The sequence below is a fragment of the Narcine bancroftii genome, chromosome 13 (genome assembly GCF_036971445.1).
Source record: "Narcine bancroftii isolate sNarBan1 chromosome 13, sNarBan1.hap1, whole genome shotgun sequence".
NCBI classification, from domain to species: domain Eukaryota; kingdom Metazoa; phylum Chordata; class Chondrichthyes; order Torpediniformes; family Narcinidae; genus Narcine; species Narcine bancroftii.
In genome coordinates, this window is record NC_091481.1 from 71004007 (window position 1) to 71015241 (window position 11235).

An 11235-nucleotide genomic window follows, 5' to 3' on the forward strand; every position below is an offset into this window, starting at 1 on the left:
TAAATATGAGATGATCGACTTCAGGGAACTGGAAGTTGTTGATGGAAGTGTCCTGGATGGGGAGGGACTGGACTGAGTTGGGTGGTGACAAAACAGAGTCAAAGAAAGTGGAGACCAATTCAGTGGGGCAGGAGCAGGCAGGCATGATGGGTTTACTGGGACAATTGGGTTTGGGGTTGGGAAACAGTAAGGTTGGAGGCCGTTGCCAGGAAGGTAACTGGAAGTGATAAGTTCAGAGATGGTGCAGAGACTAGCTGGTGTGGGAAAGGGTTCAGGAATGAAAGGATCAGCAAATAAGGAACATTTGTTGGCCTTTGGACTTGACTGTGGAAGTGAGGTCGTTGGGTGTATTTGATTAGTCAGGGCATCAAGTGTTATGGGGAGGCAGCTGGGGAGTGGGAGGATGGATCAGCTCAAGATGGAATGGTGGAGCAGACTTGATGGGCCTCCTTCTGCCTCTCTGTGACCTTGTAAGAATGGAGATGGGAATGTCCATGCTGTAGGAACTGAAGTAAGTCATTCGTTCTGTCGTGTCTAATTTATTGTGAACAAAGTCCATTTTTGGAAACAAAACACTCCCATCCTTATGGAGATTGCATCAACCACCCTCTGCCCACATCCATGGCACAAGATAGAGCACACCTCCAGAGTGATTACGAATTGGCCCTCTGCAGATTCGAGAAGGGTGGTAGGGGGCATTCCCCCTCTGATCTGACTGCAAATGTCCCATGTTCTGGCAGGATCCAAGTGATGGAAAGCCCTCCTTGTTCCCGATCGATGGTGCACATGAGCCCCATGAATGAGAAGTGGCTACTTCCAAATCAAAATGTAGCTTTATTCACTGTATAAACATACAAAGGAACAGCTGAACCTACAAATGTAGTTATTGTCTTAAGTCATCCATTTCCAGTAACATAGTTATGGACTGCATTCAATCTCCAGACAAAAAAAATTACAACACCATGGCATAAAATAATTAGTAGGAGTGAAGTTGCTTAATAAAAACATTATGTAAATTTTAAAACTTAGGACTTTAACTTGAAAGAGTTCAGTGTGTAAGTAGGAATGTCCCGACATGGCTTTGATACCACACAATAGTTCAACTCATCAGAACAGACATTGTTAGTGACACATACAAACTTTGTTTGTAGGGGGCATCATTGCAATTAATAAAATACAGCGATTTAGTAAAAAAATAATAAAACCAGATATGTATCACGTTTTGGAGCTCTTTTATAAAAGGGTGCCTTTCAGTCAGGAACTTTAATCTTTCTTTGGCCAAAGTTAGGGTGCTGTTTTAATTGTTTATTCTGGGCATTTAGATTCTGTTACTTTGTTAAGTTTAAATGCGTTTGCTGCCACCTCTAGTTTGCATGTAAAAATACCGACCTCCATCTTTAGATCTGCCCACCTCAGAAAGTCCCAGGGAATCTAAACACAGCCACTGTGTCCAAGTAAGGATATCAGGAGCTGCTAACAGCTGCAAAGCAGTTCACAACGCAGCCCATCTCCACTCTGGTTTAAGGGTTTGTTGCTTTTTGGTACAACAGTGAAAAGGTTTCTGTTACCTGGCAACAGTTAGACCTAAAGTAACACTCCGTGATGAAGTAAAAACATGATGCTGGAAAAACTCAGGTCAAACAGTGTCCTTTAAAGAGCAAAGATAAAGGTACATAACCAATGCTTTGGGCTTGAGCCCTTCATCAAGGTACAAAGCTAACACCTGCCAAGGTTCCTTCCTACAAGGTAAAAGATGGAGATGACTATCTCTGACACCCCATCAGTGATACAGCTTAAAAGAACTGTTACAATTCAAGTGGGAAGATACCATTTTCAAAAAAAAGTTAAGCCACGTTAGAAAACACAAACAGCACAGCAGAAGTCTCTGAAACTGGAAGAGCCCGTTCCAGACGGTTTTAAAAGTCTAAAACAAAGTCATTTGGAATTAAATGTTGGGGGGGGGGGGGTGAACCACAGTTAACTGCTGTGATTCGTTTTACTGGGTTGTCCGTTACCAGTGCCACCAGGCTTTCGACTGGGTTTACAGCCATCCTCTGGGATTACCTCTATGCATGCATACACATCCTGTCTGCCCATTGACCGACACAAGGCCCGACAGTCTGAAGGTAGGGCAGCCACAGCACTTATATTCCCCGCCAGTCCCAAAGACATCAGCTCCAACACACAATTACTTCAGACAATTTTTCTTTAAATGCAAGACATAATGTTCCTGACAAAATAAAAATTCTCCTTACTAAATTCAAGAAACATTTTTTTTTAAATGTATGTACACAAAAGTTTCTGAAGACTTTGGGCAGAAAGCAATGCCCTGTCTCCCCCCTCCTTGAGCAGGAGACCAATCACTTCTTGGACTTCTTCCCCGAGGACCTGCTGGTTGGAGTCTTCTTCACCTTGGCCTTGTTTTTCACCAGCTTTGCCTTCACCTTTTTGAGTGGGGCTACTTTCTTCTTGGGGGTCTTGGGCTTTTTCTTCTCCACCTTCGGCCTCTTCACCTTGGTCCCCATCTTCACCGACTTCTTGGCTGCCACCGGCTTTCTGGCCGCCGTGGTCTTCTTGGGTGATTTGACCGCCTTCTTCGCCACCTTCTTCTGATCGTCTGACTTGACCAGAAGGAAGGAGCCGGAAACCCCTGTGCCAGAGACCTTCCTGATGACTTTAGTTTCTATCAATTTCTTCAGCGCCAACTTGACCTGGGAGTTCGAGGTTTCGCTCACTTTGAACTGCTTCTTGATGTACGCCTGGATGGCCTGGCGGGAGACACCGCTGCGGTTGTTTAGGGCGGAGATGGCAGCTATGATCATCTCAGAGTACTTCGGGTGACTTGACGACTTCTTGGCAGTCTTGGCCCTCTTGGCTTTGGGCGGAGCTGGAGTTGAGTTTTCAGTCATGACCAGCCTCTGGTGGACTTGGTGCTCTGGTGGTGGAAATGGGGTGGGGGGGGCAAGCCCTGTTCTTCAGCAAGCAGTTGCAACAAGATGGAAGAGTGGGGATGGGGGGGAGGAGGAGTGTCCTGGTGGAGACTGGCAGTGCAGACACCTCGCTAGCGGCTCCTACTCCGGACGCTCCTGCTCTCCAGTGCCTTTCAGCTGCACCTCTGCGCTGACGCTGGGAATTAGTAGGCTCGGCGCGGACCTGACTGAGAACAGCAACTGCTGGCAGCTCCGAGCAGGCGAAAATGGCGAGCGGCGCTCCATTCTGTGTTTCTTGCCCCATCCGGACGGCCGATCCCGGCCACTTGCCGGCACCCGCTGGCCACGCCGACCACTCGGCCGCGTACCTGACTCTCTCGGCTCGCCTCTGCAACGGGCAGGCTCGCCGGGCGCCGCTGCGGCGGGGCACAATCGGTGCAAAACGACGCGAGGAGTGCGCGGGTGGACGCAAAAATTGGGATTTCTGCTCAAAAATTTGCAAAACGCCGCAGCCGATACTCCCGCCGCTGAATGCAAAGCAAAATATGATGCTCGCCCAACGTGTCGAGCGGAGACAGGCGACGTTTTCGTGCTCCGGCTTTTTGCAATAGAGCGAAACATTTAGGTAACTAACACAGGAACAGAGCCGGATCCGCCATTGACTTCGTGACGTGTTACACTATTTTATTTACAATTAATTTCTAACGAGTTTCTAACTCGTGCAACTTGCAGAAGGGCTCCTGCTTGGGGCTGCTTTGAAGTTTAAAGAACATACCGAAGTGCTATATTAGTAACCGTGCGACTTGTCCTACTGTTTTGCAAACGCTGTCTCCGGGTCGAGCGAAGGTTCAAAGCACTTCGCCTTCTGCTCCACCAGACTTCCCACGGAGGCTGGGGTAGGTAGGGGATGGAGGGGGTTGCAATCTGATTTCAGTGCTGCATTCTTCCCCCCCCCCCACCCCCCACCGGCTCAGTCGCAGCCCCTCCACCGTCGGGTTCGAGCCCCGCACTCACTATTTTCAAACCAATGTACGCATTGGGGAGATTAATCAGGGTGCATTGTGAGGAGGAATGTATCCCGGAGTTGCTCAGCGCCAAGACTTTATTTCCAAAGTTGCCGAAGGTGGAGGGGAACACATTTGCAGGCGTGTTGACTCTGCAAGGTCGCCTCTCCCAAACCCCCTCTCCCCGATATAAATGCACGGAGATAAAGGGAGCACTGATTTGCAATGAAGTGAACGGCAAGTTGTTTTCGCTTTCAGCTGCACCAGACCTCAACCAGCATTCCTCATGTAGACAAGTTTATTTTCACAATTGCAACTTATTAAATGCAAAGTTGCTTCGCCCTTGAACGAGTGTCTTGTATAAGTGAGGAGTTATTAAATGGAAAGACATCTCCTCCTAGATTAGAGCGATCGCCATCTTGGATTGTGTTATTTTAACACTTTAAAACGAGGGAAGCTGGGTTCAGGGCTCTCTTTCAATGAAGCAACCCCTGAAGGCAAGAGTTCCCAATGTTAGGTGCAGCGATTGTTTCATTGCAAAGGAAACTTGCAGCGGTGGAGAGGACTCGGGGAGGGTGAGTGTCCAGTGCATTTGCCTGGACCTGCCTTGGTTTGAACGGACTCTGGACGCCTGTATGTTGCCGTGTTTGGTGGCATTGAAACACCTTCTGTCATTTCACAGGCGGGGAGCACCGACGCATTTCTGCGCAGCCCGTGTTAAATCCGGAGCAATTCCTCCACGTCCCTCGCCAAAGACAGAACTTTCCTTGGCGTGGCTGATTAAAGTCAAGGGGGTCCACGAAGCAATCTCTCCATTCACCCCGCCTTCTGCATTTGCTGGCGCTTTCCTCTTCCCCGCTCTCTCCTCTTGGCCATTGTTCGAAAACCCCGATCCTTCCTCCCATCCCTTTTCTCTCATCCTGACCTCTCCTCGCTCAACCTCTCCGAATCTCCCCCTCTGATGTGTCTCTCCATTGAGCCGATTCATTCAATAATATTTATTTCTCTGTATGAATACTTGCCCTGCATATGTTTTGCTTGTCTGGATGTGTGTCTTTGCACCGAGGACTAGACTTTCGTCGGGTTGTACTTGTGCAAACAGATGATCATAAAACTAGAACTCTTCGGGGTGAGTGAAGCTGGGAAGAAAGAACTGGACGTGACAGCCCCCTCCACCCTCCTCTCCCTCTAACCCCACTCCCCCTTCACTGTAACAGTGATACGAAACCACATTCACTTTTATCGATGAAATACTTGTCCTGTATAGGTGTCATGTCTGGATGTGCGTCTGTATTTTGCACCGAGGACCGGAGACGCCTTTTCAGGGTGCAGTTGTACAATAAAGTTGAACGACTATTTCTATTAAGAACACGATGCTGGAGAAACTCAGCAGGTCAAAGAGTGAACTTTATGTAGCAAAGATAAAGACATTTCGAGCTTGAGCCCTTCATCATGGGATGAGCAAAATGCTCTATATTTTTGCTATATAAAGTACACGGCGCCTCCCTACATCTTACACCCACCTTGATGAAGGGCTCAAGCCCATACATATTGTGTGTTTACTACAACTACGGTGTGCACAGACTTTCGTGTTTTACTCCTTTCCTATTTCTCGCCTCTTTTTAAAAAAGATCTTCGTTTTCTGCCCTTTCTCGGTACCACCCCCCCCCCCCTCCTCCTCCTCCCTCCTCCTCCTCCCTCCTCCCCCCTCCTCCTCCCCCCTCCTCCCCCCCTCCTCCCCCCTCCTCCTCCCCCCTCCTCCTCCCCCCTCCTCCTCACCCTCCCTCCTCCTTCTTGTCTACACCCTCTCTGCTTCGGCCGCGTTCCTTCCTTTTAAAGTAGTCCTACCCACAGGTTGAATGAAGTGTAACTGTTCGCACGGCCAATGGGTGCCGCTCTCGAGGCAGCCGCCGCGTTCTTATTGGCTCGCCTTGCCATGAGGTTTCACCGACACTGTTACAATTGAGGAAAGGTTGCGCGGTGCTGATTGAAGTTGAGCAATATTTTTTTTAAAAAGCACGAAAGTATTGCTCAACTTCAATTAAGGGGGATTTACAGTACAAAAGGAACGTTTTAGACGCCAGGGAGTTAAAACTAGTCGAACGCGCCCCAATTCAGCATCCCCACGAATGGATGGGGATCTGAAAGGCTAATGGGGAAAGGCAGGGGAGATTGTGGAAGATCCTCTCCCCCAAATACTCAGGGCTTGGTGGGTATCCCGTGCAGTCGGCGGGCTGGGACTGCACCCCAATGCTCTTGCGTAGGGCGCTGTTCTTCTCTCCCCCACCCCCCCCCCCTTCCAGACAGATGCCCCCTCCGTGGAGTCCGCAGTGGGTGAGGCAGGAGCTGCAGAGCGGGGCTGGGTTCCTGTCAGTCACAGTGAATCTTGTCCAAATTTTGCCACGAGCCCCCCTCTCGGAGGTGCAGTCACCCACCCTGCTGACCCCAGGGTGAGCCGGCCACACCGAGCCACAAATCCCACAGCGCATTCGCCTCAAAGATCCCGCTGCTTTTTAAAACATTTAAAAATCTGCAACAAGCCAATTCGGCCCTAGGAGTCCGTGCCGCCCAATTTACAATTTACCCCATTAAACTACGTTGGGAGGAAACCACAGGCACGGGGAGAACGTACAAGCTCCCGACACAGCGCGTGTGGAACTCGAACCCAGCCACACACACCACTTCATCTGGCATCTTGTTCCACACTCCCACCACTCTCCGTGTGAAAAAGTTCTCCCTAATGTTTCCTTTAAACTTTTCCCCTTAACCCATGACCTCTAGTTTGTATTTATTCTCTCTGTACCAGTGGTTCTCAACCTTTATTTTCCCCACACCCACCACCTTAGGTCATAAGAAGGCGTAGGGTGCCATAGGTGCTCTGTAGTTAGTAAGGGATAACTTAAGGTGGCGTGAGAGTTGAAACAAAAAGGTTGAGAACCTCTGATCTGTACCCCTCATAAATTTAAAATACCTTAATCAAATCTTCCCTCATTCTTCTGCCCTCCAGGGAATAAAGTCTGAAGGGTCTAGGAGATTTTGATGCCCTATAATTTGGCACCGGACATTTTGGATGGATTTCACTACAATCTTTTCACTTATTATAAGATATGTAAAATCAACACATCAGGAACCCGGCGTTAGGACCCACCACTGGTGGTTTGCTAACAAATGTAAAATGTGCCATTTAAAAATCTGTCAATCCTGACAAAACATAGAAAACAGAATATTTTTAATAAAAGCCACTAATTAATAATTTTAGATCCATCGTTTTGGTTGGTGCCAAAATGTCCTCGGGCTACAAAAGTCCTACAAGCCAGATCTCATGGGTGTATTTGGGTAACAGGGGCTTGTGGGTCTTCTGCGACTATTAATTGTGACAAATGAAGGGTTATGCAATGGGGAAATTCGAGGCAGTGGGTAATGAGGTCAGCACAACACTGTGGGCTGAAGGGCCTGTACTGTGCTGTAGATTTCTGCCTCCATCATTTTAGTGTTTGCTACAATCACAACATCTGCAGACTTGTGTTTCACTACATGAAAATGATCAAAATTTATTGTCGAGACATTTGTTGTTTTGCAGCAACCTCCTTTGAAGAAGACCGCAGAGCCCACCTCACTGACAAAAGACAAAGGAGGAAAAACCCAACACCCAACCCCAACCAACCAATTTTTCCCTGCAACCGCTGCAACCGTGTCTGCCTGTCTCGCATCAGACTTGTCAGCCACAAACGAGCCTGCAGCTGACGTGGACATTTACCCCCTCCATAAATCTTCGTCCGCGAAGCCAAGCCAAAGAAGATAGTGGGAAACATTTAGATAACTATGTTTCAAAATAAATAAAATAGTCAGGAAAAAGAAAAAGTCAAAGTGAAGCCGTGTCTGTGGTTCATTGTCTGTTCAGGAATCTGATGGCGGAGGGGAAGAAGCTAGTTTTGTACCACTGAATGTTTTTGTCTTCAGGCTCTTGTGGCTTTTTCTAATGGTAGCAGAGTGAGGATACAGTCTGCTTTTTTAAGACACCACTTCATGTAGATTTCCTCGATGGTGAAGTCTGGTGCCTGTGATGTTGCAGGCCAAGTGAACAACCCTCTGCAGTTTATTCTTGTCCTGCATGTTGGCACCTCTGCACCAGGCAGTGATGCAACCAGCCAGAATGCTCTCCATGGCTCACCTGTGGAAGTTTCTAAGAGTCTTTGGTGACATACCAAACCTCCTCAAACTCCTCACAAAGTCTATCCATTGATGAGTCTTCTTCACAATTGCATCAACATGGAGGCCCTAGGACAGATCCTCAGAGATGTTGACACCTAGGAATTTGAAGTTCTCGACGCTCTCCACTGCTGACCCCCCTCGATGATGGACATGTTCGTGTTCTCTTCTTGAGGTCCACAGTCATCTCCTTGGTTTTGCTAACATTGAGCAGAAGGTTATTGTTGTGACATCACTCAACGAGCAGATCTATCTCTCTCTTGTACACTTCCTCAATCCCATTTATGATTCTGCAAACCACTATCAGCAAATTTGTAGATAACATTGGAAGTTATGGGTGTATAACGAGTGGAGCAGTGGGCTAAGCATGTATCCTTGGGGTGTGGCTGTGTTGATGAGGAGACATTGTTTCCAATTCATACTGACTGTGGTCAAGTAGTTTAATTCCTTGCTGAGCGTTCCACAGCTTTTAAAGTTGATCTACTGATAAATGACTTATGAATGCTACTGATCTGAACATTCATCATCTGTTTAGTGCCCTGAGTATGAATTGTTGGTTTAATGTGGTTCTGCCCATTTACCTGTTAGTTGTGTTGATCTGAAAACGAATTGTATGTGATCACTGTCCCTCTAATTACGAGACCCCATTTCCACCACGTGTTCTATATATTTCCCACATTGAATTCTGACCTGAACCATTAATCTCCGTGTTTAGAACATTAAAGTTCTGCATTCAGGATCATCTGAGCACTAATAGTTTTGAATACAGATTTTATTGAGGGAATGATTTGGATAATAACTATCTGTTTAATTGCCTAAATACAACTGAGTTGAGATCAACAGAAAGTGGCAGGCAATTAATGTTTTTACAAACTTTATACATGGATGACTTGGGGTTAAGCACCGTGATTCTGTTCAGCTTGGATTAAAACAGACAGCAAGTGCTCTGAAACTAATAGCTTGTGGACACACAACCACCGCTCTGTGTCTTTGCTTCTGGGGATGGGGTGTTCCCTGCTCTCTGGGTTGGCTCATTCAGCCTCCATCTGCTCTCACCCTCACGGAGTCTGGTTCCTCTCGTCCATTCCTGCATCTCTCTGTCCCCATCTCAGGGCACTGGCTGGTCTCCGGCATCCACCACGGCCCATAGAATCCCATCTTGACACACTGTCTCTCACCCTGTTCCCATTCCACTTGCCCACTTTCTCCATTTCCATCAGATCTGTTCCAAGGATGAGACTTTCTACAAAGATGTTCAAGTTTATTATCATCCAACTGTACATTTACAACCTGATGAAACAATGTTTCACCAAATACACACACAATACACAGCACATTAAGATATAAAATAATTATGAATAAATATTTTGGAATAACTTGTTGGTTTCAATTTGAAGAGACCCAAGGTTACAGGACATTGCTCATCAGTCTCACAGCCTGCAGGGAGAAGTTATTCCCCAGCCTGGCCATCCTAATTTGATGTTTCTGTACCTCCTTCCTGATGTTAGTGGGTCAAAGATCCTGTGTGGTGAGATCTTCAGTAACACTGGATAATGAAGATTTTGCTTCCTGAACACTTTTGGGTGTATTTTATGGATTTTGGGCTGCTGATCGCAAAAATCACCTTAAAAGTTTCATATCACGCTCCTTTTTTTTAAGATACAACCTATTTTTGTGATTTCCTGTCACATTTTAAGTTGACTTCAAGTGTACAAAACTATGAAGTGCAACGTGTCGTTGAAAATTCTTTTTCTTCATTCGAACTTGGACGTCTTCCCTGCTGATCTTGGTGCCGTCAGTGTCGAACATGGTGAAAGGTTTCACCAGGACATTGTAACCATGGAAAAGTGGTATCAGAGCAACTGGAATCCATCAGTGACAGCTGACTATAACATAACATAACATAACAATTACAGCACGGAAACAGGCCATTAGGCCCTTCTAGTCCGCACCGAACCAAACACCCCTTTCTAGTCCCACCTCCCTGCACAATGCCCATAACCCTCCATCTTCTTCTCATCCATATACCTGTCCAACCTTTTCTTAAATAATACAATTGACTCCGCCGCCACTATTTCTCCCGGAAGATCATTCCACACGTCTACCACTCTCTGAGTAAAGAAGTTCCCCCTCATGTTACCTCTAAACCTCTGCCCCTTAATTCTTAACTCATGTCCTCTTGTTTTAATCTTTCCTCCTCTTAACGGAAATAGTCTATCCACATCCACTCTGTCTATCCCTTTCATAATCTTAAATACTTCTATCAAATCCCCTCTCAACCTTCTACGCTCCAAAGAATAAAGACCTAATCTGTCTAATCTCTCCCTATACTCTAGATGCTTAAACCCAGGTAACATTCTGGTAAACCTTCTCTGCACTCTCTCCACTCTGTTTATATCCTTCCTATAATTAGGCGACCAGAACTGCACACAGAACTCCAAATTAGGCCGCACCAACGTCTTATACAATCTCAACATCACCTCCCAACTCCTATGTTCCATGCAATGATTGATAAAGGCCAGCATACTAAAAGCCTTCTTCACCACCTTATTCACGTGAGTTTCTACCTTCAGGGAACGATGTACCGTTACTCCTAAATCTTTCTGCTCTTCTGTATTCATCAATGCTCTCCCATTTACCACGTATGTCCTATTCTGATTCTTCTTACCAAAATGAAGCACCTCACACTTATCAGCATTAAATTCCATCTGCCATTTTTCAGCCCACTTTTCTAAGCAGCCCAAATCCCTCTGCAATCCTTGAAAACCTTCTTCATTATCCACTATTCCACCTATCTTAGTATCGTCTGCATATTTACTAATCCAATTCACCACCCCATCATCTAGATCATTAATGTATATAACGAACAACAATGGGCCCAATACAGATCCTTGAGGCACACCACTGGTCACCGGCCTCCAACCTGACAGACAATTATCCACTACCACTCTCTGGCCTCTCCCTTTCAGCCAATGTTCAATCCATTTGACTATCTCAAAATTTATACCTAAAGACTGCACCTTCCTAACTAATGTGGTACCTTATCGAAGGCCTTACTGAAGTCCATATAGACAACATCCACTGTGCTACCC

General features: G+C 46.5%; 1 protein-coding gene across 1 annotated transcript; it reads right to left on the bottom strand.

Annotated features, from left to right (window-relative positions):
- Positions 1-814: 814 nt before the first annotated feature.
- Positions 815-3121, bottom strand: LOC138749024 (histone H1.0-like). The gene has a single exon (XM_069910044.1). The coding sequence runs from the start codon at positions 2907-2909 to the stop codon at positions 2361-2363; it is 549 nt and encodes a 182-aa protein (XP_069766145.1). The 5' UTR covers positions 2910-3121; the 3' UTR covers positions 815-2360.
- Between the last annotated feature and the right edge of the window lie 8114 nt (positions 3122-11235).

What these genes read in the sequence shown, in the direction of transcription:
- LOC138749024 (XM_069910044.1), bottom strand. Translation starts at nt 2,909, where the DNA reads ATGACTGAAAACTCAACTCCAGCTCCGCCCAAAGCCAAGAGGGCCAAG.